This window comes from Rana temporaria, chromosome 1 (genome assembly GCF_905171775.1).
Source record: "Rana temporaria chromosome 1, aRanTem1.1, whole genome shotgun sequence".
Taxonomy (NCBI): Eukaryota; Metazoa; Chordata; class Amphibia; order Anura; family Ranidae; genus Rana; species Rana temporaria.
The window spans coordinates 104,782,173-104,801,409 of record NC_053489.1 but is presented as its reverse complement, the minus strand read 5'-3'; the positions used below and the strand labels follow the sequence as shown (position 1 = coordinate 104,801,409).

Sequence of the window (19,237 nt, the reverse complement as noted above, 5' to 3'; positions counted from 1 at the left end):
TAGCCGGCTGCTGGGGAGATGACATGACTGGACCAGAGTGCCCCCAGAATAGCTAAACATGAGTATCTTCTTTCTACAGGGTAGTTAGAAGGGGGTGGGAGCAGTTAAGGCTTCTTTAGATCTAGACTAGAATTCCACTTAACTATGCCCGTTAAATGGCAGCCTAAATATAATGAAGATTTGTCTTTTAGGGACAACTAAAGAATTGCTATCCTGATAAAGTAGGGGTGGAACCAAAAAAGGGAACTGAGTAGGCATTATGTTCTGTCATCACATGATCCCTACTTATACGTCTGCCAGTAAATACAGATATTTATTCAAACAGACGTGTTGAAATAATGAAATGACATTTGTACTGTTTACAGTATATATTATGTTTTGTATGTATATACTGAGGATATTGTCATTTTTAAATGTTCTTAACATTATGCTCAAGGGTGTTATCCCACATAAAATAGTTGCCTCGGCTAATCTTAGCCTTGTTTTCATGTCCCCCACCCATAAGACAATTCGGATGTGATTATTTTTAGTTACAAGCACTCATACGGATTGTTTGGTTTAAAAAAAGATTGCGGTGGCAGAATGGGTTGATGACGTGCTTTATCATTTTAAAGATGCCAGATTTACCGTACATTTAAACGGTCATGTGACATAAAGGCATCCTATCGCCACCATCCTGCCTCAAACATTCATATGTATGTGCATGAAGAAGATGAACATTTTGTTCAAACAGCTTACTGTTTTCAATGCAAAAAAAATAAAAAAGACAAAACACTACCCCCCCCCCCCCCCCCGGCCCCCATAATATCAATCAAAGGTTTTTTTCCTCCAGCAGTTCATTGAATTGTGAGAACAGGCAATATTCAAATGAAGTAGGTGCTGATTGCTAGTCAGGTCAATGGAGGGCAAGATTTGGGAAAGCTCCTGCTGCATCATGGGGGGTGAGACTTATTATTATACAAGATTTATATAGCGGCAACAGTTTGCGTAGCACTTTGCAACATGAGGGCAGACCGTACGATTAGAATACAATTTAATATAAGAGGAATCGGAGGGCCGGTTTATGTTTAGGTTCAGCCCTACTATGACATGCTGAGAAAAGGATGGGAAAGAAGCAATGCTTTAGAATTCTTCATGGTTACCTGGCAGAGGCATTGGATACCACAAATATTAGGTGTATAAGTAGGGAAGGACTAAATCTCCAAAACTATACGCTACCACCCATGTAAGGTTCCTATGTAATGGCAATAATGGGGGGGAAAAACGTATAATCAATTAAAAACTCAATTTTTTTTTCTTACTAAGCCCTTCTTCCCCATGTACTACACGTACATACAGGCATAAACACACAAATTGGGTGTCCCACATATGCAACCACTATTAACAATAAATGATTGATCACAGTTAACACTAAACCGATGACCTGTAAATTTTCACCTATGGACAATTTCAGGTACTGTAGTTTGTCGCAGTTTCACAGGCGCTGGCATTTTTAAGTCTTGGCATGTTTGGTATCGATTTACTCCACATATTTTCACCTTCTTATAGTTTACCAAAAATTAGGCACTAATTTGTGTTTGTGTGCAATAAACGTAACTTTTGTGTATGCTTTGCTAAAAATTATGGGTTTGATAAATAGTAGAGCTAATATTTTAGAAAAAACACCATTTTACTCTCCAGCGTCTCTACTCTTAGGAATTATATAATGTTTTTGAGGTTTTAATTAACCTTCAGTTCCTAAATTAAATGTTCACAAAAAATACAAAACTGCTCTGGCAGAGGGTTATAAGCTGGGAGATAGTTAACAGTTTTTAAGAGATTGTTCGTACCTGGGCATTTTATTATGTGCGCTATAAAGTGGAATAACAGCGCACTTAAAGCATGAAAGCAAATTTCCATGATAATCTATGAAGCTGTGTTACATTGGGAAACAGTGCCTTGCATTGCTGAAAAATCCTCCTTGCTGCATCTTTGGTGCATTTTGGTAAAAACACGTATTACATTATTGCCAAAGGCAACACGTGGATAACCTTCTAAAAAAAGCTTCATCTGTTTGTTATGCAAAGCATTAAAAACTCGCTAAAACGCATCAGAGTTGATTTACTAAAACTGTAGAGTGCAAAATCTGGTGCAGCTGTGCCTGGCAGCCAATGCATGGTGGCTACCTTACATTGAAGTACTGTTTTGTTCTTGGTGTTCTGGTGCTGAATCAGGACAGTGGATGAGCACATGGAAGGATAAGAGCAGGCACCTTATGGTGACTGCTGTCTGTTAGGCTATTTTCACACTGGGGCGTCACGAGCATTAGCGGCGCTTTACCATTGTTTTTGCAGCACTTTTCGGCCGCTTGTGGGGTGCTTTTAACCCCTGCTAGTGGCCGAAAAAGGGTTGAAACTGCTCACTGCTGGCAGTTTGGAGGCACTGCCCATTGAGTTCAATGGGCAGGGGCGCTTTAGGAGCAGTGTATTCACCACTCCTACAGTGCCTCAAAGATGCGACTGGCAAGACTTTTTTGAGCGTCCTGCCAGCGCACTGATCCATTGTGAAAGCCCTCAGGCTTTTACACTGGAGTAAATGCAGCGGCTCTTTCAGGGCGATTTCCAGGCACTATTATAGCACCTGCAAAGCGCCTTTATGTGAAAGTAGCCGAATGCTTTTTTTTTTTATACCTAGTAGGCAAAGTTGACTTTAGCAATTGGGCTTCTTTGTAAGTAACGTTTACCTTTTCAAATCTTTGTTTTACTAGGCATCGCTAAAAGCCAAAAAAGCTACAGAAAGCTACAAGGGCTGCGTTGAGAAGTACGCTGCTGTAAAATCTGATTTTGAGCAGAAGATGGCAGAGACTGCACAGGTGAGAAAACAATTGGTGCAAATACTGAACATAATATTCAACTGTACGGGAAGAAACAAGGTACAACATTAGATGCAAAAAACCTAGCACCTGTGATAAAATGAAGAGTCCAGAAAAGGGTTTTTACACTTTATAACATAAGCCTATATTTTACGTTGGTATGTAAAGAAACTTTAATATACATTGGCTACATACAGCATACTGTACAGTGCGCCTTTCAGCAGCGGTATGAGTGACTTCCCGTCTGCTACTTGGACACAATCAAGGTAGGCTGAGTTTTGCTCGCCCGTTCACATGAAGCATTGTATTTTATCAATGAATAAAAGGCTTCTCCTGATTGGCTGCGGAAGGGATTGTGAAGTCATCCGCCCACCTCTGCATAGAGAGCTGACAGGCAATATATCTGTTGGTAAAGGAAATAACTGAACCAGCTTGGCCCAAACAAACTATTTAAAGCGGAGTTCCACTTTCCACGCTCACGATGTCGGCTGCCGACATCGTGAGCGTGCTGGACAGGCAAGTGTCCATATTTTATAAGTTTGTAGCTGCTGGCTTTTAAAAAAAAAAATCGGCAAGACCTCTGCTTTAAAGTGAATTTATACCTGAAGTTAGGCTTTAAGTTGGAATTGAGCTCTTGCCTGGCCCAACTCCAACTAAATTGTCACCACCCCCTACTCTGTGACATGTGAGGCCCAGATGGCAGAAAATGATTCCCCGTATACTGCTGTAGATGGGAACTACTGAAATGGAAGTGTTGAAGCTTGCTTATGGAAACACCCCAGTGTGGGATCAATTCCTACCACATACTCTCAAAACATTATCTCTTATAGCAGGGTCTAGCAGCTACTAGTTACACATGTAGACATGGCACGATTGTGCAATACAACATATATATTTTAATGCACTAATACATAGAGCTATTCTGTACTACAGCTTATAGGCTCTGTGGCTGTTGACATTCCTGTGGAGAGTTAATGGAGAAGACCAGACCAAACAAGAGCTAACAGAGATGCCCATTGTATCTTGTCTGCAGTTCTGTTTGTGCTTCTCTTAAACAGTTTAACTTAAGCTGGCAATAGATGGTTTGAATCTCAGCCAGTTCAGCAGGAACCATTGTTCCATTGATCAACTTGTTGTTTTTTTACATGCGATTATTGCTAGTGGCTGTTATAGCTACTATCAGTAATTACTGTGTTCTTCCAGCAGGGGCAGCTTCCCTTTGCTCTGGCAGATGAGTATTTCTAATGTATTGACTTTACATTTGTACCAAGCTCCAGGCAAAAAGCTAAATAGACATATGCAAACTGTTTTATCTGTTGGAATTTGTAAGGACAGAGGTGTCATCTCATGCTTGATTGGGTAGTGAAGGAGTAGCAACACAATAAGTCATCTACTCGGCTTTTTTCTCCTTTCTGCATCTTCCCTGTCAGCATATGAGACTTGCATGTACAGAAGCAGCTGCTTGGCTGGCAGACTTTGCATTGGTGTCCAATACAGATTCAAGTGGACACAGTGGAGATCTGGCAGGAGTGTGGCCAGACAGATAGACTTTAGGGGTGTAGTAAGAAGTATTGCTTCTACTTTTCTATATAAACTATTCTTTATTTTGTTAGAAGCACTCTTCCATTTTTTTTGCAGCAAGAACTAGCCTATGTGGTCTTTTATTAAATTCTCTTCTCGACTATAGAAGTCAAACTAACAGGTCTATAGTTACTTGGTAAAGACTTTGTTCCCTTTTTAAATATGGGCACTACATTGGCCCTACGCCAATCCAGTGATACCAATTCCGTCATTAACGAGTCCCTAAAAATTAGAATTATTCTGTCTAAATATTTCTGGACCATATCACATTTGAGCCATTGTGGATCATTTGGGACTGTCACTACCACCCCCATAATGGACATGAGCTCCCCCATGCTCCTTTGTATACACAGAACTGAAAAATGTATTAAATAAATTTGCCTACTCTTTGTCCCCAGTCACCCACTCTAGATTATTTTGTAAAGGGCCTACATGCTCAGACCTGACCTTTTTTACTATTAATATATTTGAAGATTTTTCGGGGGTTTGTCCTACTCTTTTGCAATCTGTCGTTCGTTTTGTATTTTTTGATCCTTGATTTCCTTTTTACATATTCGGTTATATTCTTTGTAACATTTTAACGACACTCGTGTTCCTTAATTTTTATATTTTTTTATTGTTTATAGCTTTTTTTAACTTTGACCGTGAGCCACATAGGTTTTATTTTTAGCCTTTTAAACTTATTGCCTATTGGAATATACTTTGCAGTGAGTTCACAAACAGTCTTTTTGAAGAATTCACATTTCTGTTCAGTGTTTATCAATGCCAATATTCCCTCCCAGTCTAAGTCCGGGAGAGCAGCCCTCTAAATTTGCTCTATTAAAGCGGTGGTTCACCCTCCTTCACATCATTAGACCATTACATTCGGCATCGTAGCGCAAAATACGGTATGCCGGTCTTAAATTTTTAATCCCCGTACTCACTGTGCTATCGATGATTGAAGAATCTGACTCCCGCGGGGAATGGGCGTGCCTATGGAGAGGGAGGATGATTGACGGCCGGCTCTGGCACGTCACGCTCCCCGAAGACAGCCGGAGTAGGTCTCGGCTATTCACGGCGCCTGCGCACAGGCTATGCGCAGGCGCCGTGAATAGCCAAGCCTATTTCGGCTATTTCCGGAAAAGCGTGACGTGCCAGGGCCGGCCGTCAATCACCTTCTCTCACCATAGGAACGCCCATTCCCCGGATTCTTCAATCATCGATAGCACAGTGAGTACGGGGATAAAAAAATGTAAGACCGGCATACCGTAGCTCGCGCTACGATGCCGAATGTAATGGTCTGATAAAAAAAAACATTTTTTTTTTTTTTAACAGGGTGAACCCCCGCTTTAAAGTTTAGTGTTTTTATCTTTCCCATATGTGTTTTTTTTCTTAAAGCTAACATCAAATTAAATTGTGTTATGGTCACTGCTACCCAGATGTTCCTTTTATATGAACATTTGTAATAAGCTTTGCATGGTTTGAGATTACCAGGTCCAACAGAGCATCATCGGACACGTTTTACACTTTTTTGTGGATCAGTGACATTTATACACTCATCAGTGCTGTAAAAATGCACTGATTACTGTATAAATGGCACCGACAGGGAATGGGTTAACAATAGGGGCCGATCAAGGGGTTAAGTGTGTTCCCTGTGAGGTGTTTCTAACTGTTTGGGGGATGTGTTGCCTGGGAGAAGAGAGATCTGCTGTTCCTAATCACTAGGAACAGCGCATCTCTCTCCTCCCCTGTCAGAACGGGGATCTATTTATTTACATTGACAGATCCCCATTCTGTCTCTCTTTCCCACGATCGTGGCTGGCCGGCAGACATCGAGTCCGCAAAACCCGTGGATGAGCTCCCGTGGCACGCAGTGGGCGCGCGTCCGCAAAAGCTACTGCACGGGCCGACGTAACAGTATGTCGATTTGTGCAGGGGAGCCGACCTGCCGCAGTATATCTGCAGCGGCTGGTCGGGAAGTGGTTAATGTTTGTTTCCTTTTGTAATACTCTTTTTATGCAAATATTTTTTGCACCCTTTTTTACCTTTTCTATTAAACCATACATGCTTTGATATACAAGTGCTTTGGATTACAAGCATGTTTCTGGAACGAATTATGCTCGCAAACCAAGGTTTTACTGTATTTTGAAAAGTGTTAAAATTGCCTCTAATGCACCAATGGAGTACTTAAAGAATCCCTGTCCCCTTTGAAGGGTTCTGCTATGTGGTAAATCTCTAGATATTCCTGTTTGTGGTGACAGTGGGTATTACAGACATTTATTATAAGTTATACATTTTAGTGTAAACTTTTAATATATTGCGATAAAATATCTGGTGGCAGTGGGGTATGAAATGTTAATTGCTTAGTAAACCGAACCCAGTAATGATCGCTCTGTCTGCTGGCACTTGTTTTTGTTCTAGCAAGCTGCAAAATCTTTGTGCATGGTGAGGCTAAAGCCTCGTACACACGATTGGATTTCCATCGGACAAAGTCGTTGAATTTTGTGCGAAGGGCGTTGGCAGTGAACTTGTTCTGCATACAAACGGCAATACTTTGTTGGCCAACAAACGCAAAACGATGTGGTTTTTCAGCTCTTTGGCGCCACCCTTTGGGCAAATTCTACTAATGTTGTCTTATGGTTAGCATTGCTTCTGAGCATGCGTGTTTGTACTTTGGATTTTTTTCAGACTGACTTGTGTACACACGATTGGAAAATCCGACAAGACACATTTGTTGTCGGAAAATTTTAAAGCATGCTGTCCCACATTTGTTGTCAGGAATTCTGACAACAATTTTCCGATGGAGCGTACAAACGGTCGGATTATCCGACAAAACCCTGCCAACACACAATTGGCAATGGAAAATGGGTGTACGAGGCTTTAGAGTGTCATTGTCACTTTTCACTGACAGCGCGTGGGTGCTCTTTAATCCGTACCTACATTTTGATGTAATGGCAATACAGTTGGTAGCACAGTGGCATAATACATGTTTTGGCACATGGAACATTTACCTCAAAGCTTGTTCATAGTCTTCTTTATGTAAGACAGATAATTTCTAGCGTAGTTCTGAACAAACCCCAGTTGCTAACACTTTGGAAACCATGGCATGTGCCTATAATTTTTTTAGATTTTTGTATCGCTGTCTATTAATATTGATGTCTCCTGCTATTTAAATGCCTGTCCTTCTTGATTCTTCTGGTTTAAAGCTTGGTACCCACTTTGAGTTTTTGGGTTGAACAAAAAATAAAAACTGTTAGTAGTTTAGTATAGCAATCTCCCCGCTGAGCTGTTGTAATCTGACAGGGGTACCCCTTCCCTTAGCCAGAGCACTACGATTGGCTCTCTCCGCCATTGCTGATCAGGAATCGGTTGGCTGCTGATTTTCCAGCATGCTCTTCTTATAGAAGCCGGGCAGGGTGGCATACACACAGGCCGAATGTCAGCTGTTTTTTTTTAACAGACTGATGTCTCCCGACATTCGGCCCATGTGTAAGGGGCTTAAAGTGTTACTAACACCACAACTGTAAAATCGGTCTGTATATGCAGTAAAGCATGCTTGTTATACTCACTGTGGAACCTAAGGGGTTAATCCTCCGTATTGTGTAAAAAGGCTGTTTGATCCTGTATGCACAGATCCTGTCCTCCTTGCGTTGTCCCCAAACCATCTCCAGATGGAACAGTTAGTGGAGTCAGTCTGCACATGCTCAGTTTGGTCCTGTGCTGATCACATGCACTCTCCCAAGACATACCAATTAACTCTGTCCATATAGAGCAGGGGTCTTCAAACTATGGCCCCCCAGTTGTTCAGGAACTACAATTCCCATCATGCCTAATCATGTCTGTGAATGTCAGAGTCTTGCAATGTCTCATGGGATGTGTAGTTCCGCAACAGCTTCAGGGCTGTAGTTTGAAGATCCCCAATATAGAGGGTCAGGTGTCCTACATCCTCATAGGATAGGCAGTGCAGTATGAAAACTCCTCCTACAAGTTTTAACCAGACAAACTTCTGATGAGAAAAAGGTATTTACCAGTTTATATTTACTAAAAATATTGTATTTCCATGTTATGCGTACTGTGGGAGACCAGATATAGTAAATGCAGGGTCCTGAGTTAAGTAAAAAAAAAACAAAAAAACTAAAATTTATTTTTTTGGTAGACTGGTAGTCCTAACCACTTGCCATTTTCCCCATTCTTAGAATAGTTTATAACCTAAAAAGATAGGGGTAGGAAGGTATCTAAGATAGTCAGATAGTTTATTTAGAGTTGGTAGTTAGAAATAGAATTAGTCACAGACTAAGACAATTTATTAGACAGTGTCATATTCTGAGTCTGTGATAGACCAAGCTAATGATATGGTGTGATACCAGCCTTGCCCTGGGCACAGCTATCCTGGCCGATTATCCTCGGATTCCAGACACAGATTAGCGTCACAAGCTCTATTACAGCTCTTATGCAGCCTTCTGAAATGTTGAAAATTATATAAATAAAAGGCTCCAAAACCTCAGATTTTCCATTGATTACTCAGCCGTGGGAACACACATTTTAAAAGCATGATTTCTGGATCATTGAACTCTACAGCAATGAGATGATGCCTGATAAATGACAGATTCTTTAGAACTGTAAATAAAATGTGCCTGTTTATTTCTTGTGCTAGTTGAAAGGCCTGCCAGTTTTCTTTGGGCCACAAATTACACTTCTCTTAATTTACAGTACAGGACTTGTATTCTCAGACAATGGGATACATGCAGCTTTGTTCAGGTGATTGAACACTAGCAAAGTCAAAGTTTACATTGGGCATAGGGTGTGTATCACCGTATGATTCTAATGTTCTACTGTCATCAACAAAGCAAAAACTCTCACAATGACACTATAGTCAACTTTTTTTTAATCCTATAAGAGAGATTTCGTGATGGCAGTCGCATTATTCACAAAAAAGTAGGGCTGCGGAAATTAACGATTAATTTTTTTTGATCGATTAAAATTCTTTTGATCGGTACTCACCTCTCAGCCGACTTTCGGGTCTTCAGGGAGTTCCGTCGGCGATCCGGTGATGTCACGGACCCCGGTGGGGCTTGCCGTGTCCATCTGAAGGGCTCCTTTGCTGTGCCCTCATATCTGCATGCCGGCGGGACCTTACTATCTGCCACACGCAAGGGCTGTTACACTTCCCTCTATCAACCTGGGATTCTACAACCATCCCCTCGGAGTTGTGATAGTTCCCTTCACGGGACATCTACATCCCGACAGACAAATGTTAACTTCTCCTCATCTGGATTCAGCAGTGGTATCGTTGTACACATGTTTATACCAGTATCTACTTAGCTACATGTTTTTATGACTGATTTTGCTACCGTTTGGTATTACTCGCACCATTTTTACAGGTTATGTAGCTACATCGATTTTATCTCCAGTGCAATATTTATTTTGTACTTGAAGACTATAAAAGTTTTAATGCTATTCCCATTGAGTTCTGCCTTTGTGTGTTTTTTGTATCCTGCTATCCATTTTTTTTCTTAGTTCTCTTTATTTGTTGTTATCCATTTTTCCAGTGGTTGGTAGCTGCACTGGGAATCAGCCTGCAAGGAGATCAGCTAAAAGTAGTTGGATCTGTATGTGCGTCATAATTGAAATTAATCGATTAAGCCCTGGTTCACACTGATGATACTTTGAAATCGTGCTACTTTACTTGAAGTAGCGCGATTTCAAAGTAGCAAGGTCAGCGCGATTTCAGGTGCTACTTGATAGACATTTGTGTGGCTTCATACACCGATGTCTATAGAAATCGCACCTGAAATTGGCAAAAGTAGTGCAGGAACTACTTTTGCAAATCGGTGTCGCACCGATTGGAACAGTGCCATTGCCGCCAATAGGCTGCGACTTATCATGCGATTTGATCTTTCAAATCGCATGACAAATCGCTCCAATGTGAACCTAGGCTAAAAAAAATCAATTAATCAAACACAAAAATTTTAATCAGTAACAGCCTTACAAAAAAGTTTGGCTTTTACAGCTCATCTTCCCATTACTAAGTTGGTTTTAGGCTGAATAATTCCTATTAATGTCCTTGTTTTGTATATGTGGAGAGAAGTTTCTCTAACTGTAATAGGTGAAGTATAGAAATCCACAGATATTCTAATAAGAGCAATTTACAGAGAACGCAATGATTGCTATTTGTATTACAAATAAAATCCTTCATAGTTCTTGCACTTGTTCTATATATGGGTTACTTGGGTTCACACTATGACCGATTGAACAAACTGGTCAACAGATACCATCAGTATTCTTAACAAAAATAAATAAATGCACATTTATTGCAGGTTAAAAAATAAAAATTATTATATTTTTTTGTTTGGAGCCTGTAAAGCATTGCACTAGCAATCAGCAGATCACTACATCATGCAAGTCTCCTGCAGACCTATCTGTGTATCTGTGTACCCATATACATCTCGTACGGACAAGCAGATGCACTGACAGGAAGAATCAGTTAACTACCACGATGCTCCACAGTGGTAGTTCATTGAGAACTGCAAGCTGACATCCGCAAAGGATGTTGGGACTGCTAGTTAATTCATACCCAGAGCTGTGTGAATGAATGGCGTGGCCATATGGTTGGCCGCACTAATAAAAAAAGTGACAGCTAGTATGGTCCTTCTGAGGGATGTTCCTGAAACGTCCAATCAGAAGGAGGAAGCCGACCGTATATATGCAGTGGCCGGGTGGGATGTGGTTAAAGCCCGAATCCCAGGTGTTCCAATTAACAATGTCTGTGCCTGAACAACAGGATCACAGTAGTCACAGCTCTCCAACACTTTGGGCATGTATCACCTACGGTTAGGGACAGATGACCTCCCTTGGATACCGATAGATGGATTGTGCCCCACCTTTGAGGTCTAACCATCTGTGGGTACACACACACACACACACACACACACACACATATATATATATATATATATATATATATATATATATATATATATATATACCGTGTATGTATGTATGTATAGATATATAGATATATATATATATCTATATATATCCATCGGTTTAACAGTAAAAAAAAACAGTTACGTTCCCGTCACGTCCAGAAAATGCTAACTGTCACATGGTTGTGCTCTCAGCCAAACTGTCAAACCATCCAAACTGATCACATGTGCAGCATCATGGCAGTTTAAGATTTAACAGAGGCCAAGATGGCAGCTTCCTTGGCTGAAAATGATAGAAGGGTTTACTTCCACTTTAAGAGTGGCACAGAAATTCTTGTTTTTACCTTTCAAATTAAATTGCACTGGAACATTTTGTTCCCCCCAAAATGTTGGTATATTGTAGCTATTATTTTTATTTAATTTCAGTGCGATTACATGTCTGGTTTAGGCAGGAAAGATTTAGCGTGTTGTTCATTAACTGAAAGCGTTCTTGGCTACTGTCCTGTATCTAAGATTTTACTGTAGTTAATTTTATCTGCTCATTTATAGTAAGCTTCCAAAGTTAATTAGATTGAAATGTTAATAATGGCTTGAATGTAAAGCCCTGAAGATAAGGCGGTGGAGATAAGTGGTAGAATGAAGTACTATAAAGTAGAGTGGTAGTGCAGGTTTGGGGGGTGATGTGTGGCGCCAGGAAACAAGTAGTACCCTACAACTCCATATATCTTAAAGGGTAACTCCACCAAGAAAAAGCAAATAATGAAAAAATAATATAGCACATATAATTGCGAGATGAATCCTATTGTAATTTATTAAAAATTACCTTTCCTTGTCAATTTGCAGCCACTGTAATTTTCTGAGAATGCATTGCAATATAGCTAAAGCTATATTGGTCTCTCTCCCGTCTTGGTGTCTCTTTTCCCCCGTCTTGGTGTCTCTCTTCCCCCCGTCTTGGTGTCTCTCTTCCCCCCGTCTTGGTGTCTCTCTTCCCCCCGTCTTGGTGTCTCTCTTCCCCCCGTCTTGGTGTCTCTCTTCCCCCCGTCTTGGTGTCTCTCTTCCCCCCGTCTTGGTGTCTCTCTTCCCCCCGTCTTGGTGTCTCTCTTCCACCCGTCTTGGTGTCTCTCTTCCCCCCGTCTTGGTGTCTCTCTTCCCCCCGTCTTGGTGTCTCTCTTCCCCCCCCCCGTCTTGGTGTCTCTCTCCCCCCCCGTCTTGGTGTCTCTCTTCCCCCCCCGTCTTGGTGTCTCTCTTCCCCCCGTCTTGGTGTCTCTCTTCCCCCCGTCTTGGTGTCTCTCTCCCCAATCTTGATGTGTGTGTGTGTTTGTCTCTCCCCCTGTCTTGGTGTGTGTGTGTCTCTCCCCCTGTCTTGGTGTGTGTGTCTCTCTCCCCCTGTCTTGGTGTGTCTCTCTCTCCCCCTGTCTTGGTGTGTCTCTCTCTCCCCCCGTCTTGGTGCGTCTCTCTCCCCCCCGTCTTGGTGCGTCTCTCTCTCCCCGTCTTGGTGCGTCTCTCTCTCCCCGTCTTGGTGTGTCTCTCTCCCCCCGTCTTGGTGTGTCTCTCTCCCCCCGTCTTGGTGTGTGTGTCTCTCTCCCCCCGTCTTGGTGTGTGTGTCTCTCTCCCCCCGTCTTGGTGTGTGTGTCTCTCTCCCCCCCGTCTTGGTGTGTGTGTCTCTCTCCCCCCGTCTTGGTGTGTGTGTCTCTCTCCCCCCGTCTTGGGGTGTGTCTCTCTCCCCCCTGTCTTGGGGTGTGTCTCTCTCCCCCCTGTCTTGGGGTGTGTCTCTCTCCCCCCCTGTCTTGGGGTGTGTCTCTCTCCCCCCCTGTCTTGGGGTGTGTCTCTCTCCCCCCCTGTCTTGGGGTGTGTCTCTCTCCCCCCCTGTCTTGGGGTGTGTCTCTCTCCCCCCCTGTCTTGGGGTGTGTCTCTCCCCCCCCCCCTGTCTTGGGGGGTGTCTCCCCCCCCCCCTGTCTTGGGGGGTGTCTCTCTCCCCCCCTGTCTTGGGGGTGTCTCTCTCCCCCCCTGTCTTGGGGGGTGTCTCTCTCCCCCCCCTGTCTTGGGGGGGCATGTCTCTCTCTCTCTCCCCCTGTCTTGGGGGGGCATGTCTCTCTCTCTCTCCCCCTGTCTTGGGGGGGCATGTCTCTCTCTCTCTCCCCCTGTCTTGGGGGGGCATGTCTCTCTCTCTCTCCCCCTGTCTTGGGGGGGCATGTCTCTCTCTCTCTCTCCCCCTGTCTTGGGGGGGCATGTCTCTCTCTCTCTCCCCCTGTCTTGGGGGGGCATGTCTCTCTCTCTCTCTCTCCCCCTGTCTTGGGGGGGCATGTCTCTCTCTCTCCCCCTGTCTTGGGGGGGCATGTCTCTCTCTCCCCCTGTCTTGGGGGGGAATTTCTCTCTCTCTCCCCCCTGTCTTGGGGGGGCATGTCTCTCTCTCCCCCCTGTCTTGGGGGGGCATGTCTCTCTCTCCCCCTGTCTTGGGGGGGCGTGTCTCTCTCTCTCCCCCTGTCTTGGGGAGGCATGTCTCTCTCTCTCCCCCCCCCTGTCTTGGGGGGGCATGTCTCTCTCTCTCTCCCCCCCTGTCTTGGGGGGGCATGTCTCTCTCTCCCCCCCTGTCTTGGAGGGGCATGTCTCTCTCTCTCCCCCCCTGTCTTGGGGGGGCATGTCTCTCTCCCCCCCCTGTCTTGGGGGGGCATCTCTCTCTCTCCCCCTGTCTTGGGGGGGGGGGGCATGTCTCTCTCAACCCCCTGTCTTGGGGGGGGGGCGTGTCTCTCTCTCTCTCTCTCTCTCTCTCTCTCTCCCCCCCTTTCTTTTAAAAGGGGGAGGCTTTTAAAGGGGTTGTAAACCCTCATGGTTTTTCACTTTAATGCATTCTATGCATTAAAGTGAAAAGCCTCTCATGCTGCAGCCCTCCCAGTGCCCCCATTTTACTTACCTGAATCCGGTCTTGTTCTCTTGGGGTGAGCACACTAGCTCTAGCTGGTGTCTCATGTCCTGATTGGATAGATTGATAGCAGTGCAGCCATTGGCTTCCGCTGCTGTCAATCAACTCCAGTGACGCGGGGGGCGGGGCCGAGTCCTGCTTTCTGTTTCAATAGAAGCAGAACTCGGGAGCGCACGTGCACAGGTGTCCCGAAGTGCGAGTCCTGTTGTGTAGACCACAGAAGGCTGATTTCAAGACTAATTTCAGTACTAATAAGTGTAGCTATATTTAAATTTTAATGAATACTTACATGTGTTTAAGGTGTTTATTTTTTATTTGAGTTCAGTGTTTAATTTAACCAGATTAATTATATAAGAAAAAAAAAAAGCCCTGTCCAACATGTAGTAGCACTTTTAGGAAAGGTTACAATGTGTGTATGTACAGGTGGAAGCAATGACGTGCACAGGTAGTTATAAATAATTGTTAGCTGGATCTCATTTAGCTCTTTAATCTGGGTTTAAGTAGCATTCCACACCTCTGTGTGTGATATATGCAGAATGCCAGAAGAGGTCAGATCACTCAGGTACCAGGCTAGCAAAGCATTACTGGCTGGTAGTTGTAGAGAATGTGAAGTAATAAGTGTGTCTAAACTCTACTCTGATATACGCACTATATTACTAGAAGTATTGGGACACCTGCCTTTACACACACATGAACTTCAATGGCATCCCAGTCTTAGTCCGTAGGGTTCAATATTGAGTTGGCCCACCCTTTGCAGCTAGAACAGCTTCAACTCTTCTGGGAAGGCTGTCCACAAGGTTTAGGAGTGTGTCTATGGGAATGTTTGACCATTCTTCCAGAAGCGAATTCACCCCAAAGGTGTTCAATTGGGTTGAGGTCAAGACTGTGCAGGCCAGTCAAGTTCCTCCACCGCAAACTCACTCATTCATGTCTTTATGGACATTGCTTAGATTTTTCTGTTTTGGATTTTGGCTGCACTTTAACCACTTAAGGACCGGCTCCTGTATATTTACGTCGGCAGAATGGCACAGACAGGCAAATCGACGTAAATATACGTCAGTATAAATTTGCCGCTGTGTGAGTGCGCTCGCTGCGGGACCCGTGGACTCGATGTCCGCCGGTGTCTTGCGATCATGTCACAGAGCTGCAGAACGGGAGATGCCTGTGTAAACAAGCATCTCCCCGTTCTGTCTAGTGACACTGACACTGACACTAATCGTCTGCTCCCTCTTATCGGGAGCAGCGATCAGTGATGTGTCACAGTAAGCCACTCCCCCTAACAGTTAGAATGACTCCCTAGGACACACTTAACCCCTTCCTAGACCCCTAGTGGTTAATCCCTTCACTGCCAGTCACACATACACAGTAATTAGTGCATTTGTATAGCACTGATCGCTGTATAAATGTGAATGGTGCCAAAAGTGTCCGATGTGTCTGCCATTATGTCGTAATCACAAAAAATATTATTGCTGATCGCCGCCATAACTAGTAAAAAAAAAATTATTAAAAAAAAAAATGCCATAAAACTACCCTCTATTTTGTAGACACTATGGCCCGGATTCAGAAAGGACTTACGCCGATGTATCTTCTTATACGCCGCGTAAGTCTGCGGATGCGCCGTCGTATCTATGCGCCTTATTCAGCAAACAAGATACGCCTGAATTTTGGCTTGATACGACCGACGTAAGTCTCCTACGCCGTCGTATCTTGGGCGCATATTTACGTACGCTGGCCGCAAGGGGCACTTCCCTTGATTTACGCGTCGAATATGTAAATGAGCAAGATACGCCGATTCACGAACGTACTTGCGCCCGTTGCTGTAATCTACGCCGTTTACGTAAGGCGTACGTCCGGCGTAAAGTTAAGCCTCATAAAGCAGGGGTAAGTCATGTTAGGGTATGGACGTCGGAACAGCCGTCGGATTTTACGTCGTTTGCGTAAGTCGTAAGTGAATGGGGCTGGGAGTAGGTTACGTTCACGTTGAAGGCATTGAGCCGTCGTATCTTAGGGAGTATATGCGACGTGATTCTGAGCATGTGCCGTTCGTCCGGCCCTTCATTTACATGGGGTCACGCTTCATTATAATAGATCACGCCCACTACCTTCCTACTTTGAATTAGGCGGGCTTACGCCGGCCAATTTACGTTACGCCGGCGCAAGTTTGGGAGCGAGTGCTTTGTAAATACTGCACTTGCCTCTCACAGTTACGTCGGCGTAGCGCATATGAGATGCGCTACGCCGGCACAAAGATGCACGGTTTCTACGTGAATCCGGGCCTATATCTTTTCCGCAAACCAATCAATAAACACTTATTGCGTTATTTTTTTTACCAAAAATATGTAGAAGAATATGTATCGGCCTAAACTGAGGAAAAAATTTGTTTTTTTATATGTTTTTGGGGGATATTTATTACAGCAAAAAGTAAAAAAATATTATAATATTCGCTCTATTTTTGCTTATAGCGCAAAGAAAAAGAACGCAGAGGTGATCAAATACCACCAAAAGAAAGCTCTATTTATGGGAAAATGGGAGCCACGTCGCACGACCGCGCAATTGTCGGTTAAAGCGACGCAGTCCTGAATCGCAAAAAGTGCTCTGGTCTTTGGGCAGCCAAATGGTCCGGGGCTGAAGTGGTTAAGAGGTGCCTCAGTTATCATCAAAAGGTTGGAGTCGGCTCTGACTTTGTCAGGAAAAGTAGAGATTTGTTTGGAACTTTAACTCCCTTTACCTAGGATCTAATTCTTGTTTTTGACATGCGGTTCTAACCTCTTGGTAATGCTTTTTTTTCCCCCCCGTCGTGTACTTTTCTTAAATTTTCTTTTCCTCCAGTTTATTAGGATAGGTATTTTGTTTATTAGATGAGCTTATATTCTGATGCATACCTCTGTTTTCCCAATAAGCACACATAAGCATGTGCTGTGTCCAGTCTCGGTATGATCTAGGCAGTGCTTTCCGAGATCCTTTTGTCATATCCGCTGATGTTGTACAATTCCTCTCACCCATCACATGTTTCCTGCAGACCTTTTCCTGTTTGCTAAGCTTGCATTTATTTATTTATCTGCAGTTGGCTCCCAGCGGTGTCCACTGTATGTTACAGACCTTTCAGAGCCTTGTTTTTTTATTCCTTATGAAGTTTCAGGATTTCCTTTATTACAACAGTTGCTCTGAGCCTTTGCTGATGCAGAAGCATATAGAAAGTTGTGTGCACTTTACAGTGCGCATTTCACTTGTACAATAGTAAAACAAAGCGTTCGCATTGAGCTCAGATTGGAAGCCAATGACAGCTTGAGTTCTGACCTCTGATAATCAGAGCAGTGGGAAATAGAACCTTTTCCTGGAGATTTGCCATCCTGATCTTACATTGTGGAAGTGGGAAAAAAAGGTTAAGAACGGTTGCCATGGGCAACACTTTCCTTTGCCCCAGTGTTCATATATAAGCCCCTATGTCTGCCTTTGTTTTTTTTGTAGATTACTTTGCCAATGACACTAATTCAAAGTGGTTTTAAACCCTAAACGTTTTCCTAACTTAAGAGACGTTTTTTTAAATGAATTTATTTCTAGAAATCATATCAAGGTGGATTGGTCCAATGCTGCATTTGTTGCCCCCGCCTGCTCTTAAGGCTGAGAACTGAGCGATCAAAGGCTGCGGATCTCTCGGTGCCCATGAGCAGAGAGCTACTGACTGTCGGCCACTGGCTCTCTGCTCTCCCAACTCCCCCATTAACCCCCACTGGAGCATTGTACTGTGGGGGGGGGGGGGGGTTGAGCTGGATCAGGCTCTCAGTGACTCACTGAGAGGCTGAGGGTGCCGCCACTAACAGCATGATCGCCGTTAGAAGCGGCACGCTCCGTGCGCCTGTGCCCCTGGTCTATGGCGCATGCGCCGTAGCCATTGGTGCCGCCATTTCTGCAAATATCTCTTAAACCTTTTAGGTTTGGGAGATATTTGTTGCACCTACAGGTAAGCCTTAATCTAGGCTTACCTGTAGGTAAAAGTGGTTATAATGGGTTTACAACCACTTTAAAGGAGAACTATAGCCAAAGCTTGTATGGCTGTACTTTTCCTGTGCATCACAGGAGTGCCGTTCATTCTCAACAAGCTGAGCGGTATAATAAATGATGACAGAATTGCATACCACTGAAGGAGGGGCCGCTGATTACAGGGCAATCCGACTACAATATTATGTGTAGATTTTGAGCTGATACCAAACTTTTCACACAACTGTGAATGGGGATTGATTATAAATTAGCAAGAAGAACAAACTATGACACAGAGGCTGGGTTCACACTCTACTACACGACTTTCATCCTTCTTTGCTCTGCGACAATGCTCCTACACTGATACTACATTGGTCCTACATTTATCCTACATTGGTCCTACATCCATCCGACTTTCATGAACAGGATACTACTTTGATCCTACTTTGTCCTGGACTTGAAGTCCGACTTTCAATGAGCAGGGATCAGACTTGGATCCCTACCAATATCAGGCACTGTGTTTGATATGAATCTTGAGGGGGAACTCCACGCCAAATTTTAACAACAAAAACGGCATTGGTTCCCATCCAAGAGCATACCAGGCCCATGGGTCTGGTGCGGATTTAAGGGGGAACCCCCCTACACCGAAAAAACGGTGTGTGGGGGTCCCCCCAAAATCTATACCAGACCCATATCCGAGCAGCAGCCTGGCCGGTCAGGAAAGGGGGTGGGGACGAGCGAGCGTGGAACCTGGAAGTAAAGTAATAAATAAATAAACACGTTATACAGGTTTTTAAAATATTTTATTAGTCAGCTCCGGGGGCCCCCTCTCTTCTTTAGCTCTTTCACGAGGGGGGGCTTGCTTCTTCCGACGTCTTCTGGGGGGGTGGTCCCAGTCTTCATCGCCGTCTGGTTCTCTTCCGCCGGGCGGGGGGCGCTTTCTTCTTTAGCTCTTTCACAACGGCCCCCTTACGGTCTTCCTCCGATGTCTTCGATGGGGGG

At 43.9% G+C, this 19,237-nt stretch overlaps 1 protein-coding gene across 4 annotated transcripts in view; it reads left to right on the top strand.

Moving 5' to 3' along the window:
* The window catches only part of FCHO2 (FCH and mu domain containing endocytic adaptor 2), a 201,914-nt gene that overhangs the window by 87,474 nt on the left and 95,203 nt on the right, over nucleotides 1-19,237 (top strand). For all 4 annotated transcript variants that reach the window (XM_040341455.1, XM_040341458.1, XM_040341456.1 and 1 more), the window contains one exon: nucleotides 2,747-2,851. In XM_040341455.1, the coding sequence (XP_040197389.1) occupies nucleotides 2,747-2,851 (105 nt within the window). The remainder of the gene's footprint in view (nucleotides 1-2,746; nucleotides 2,852-19,237) is intronic.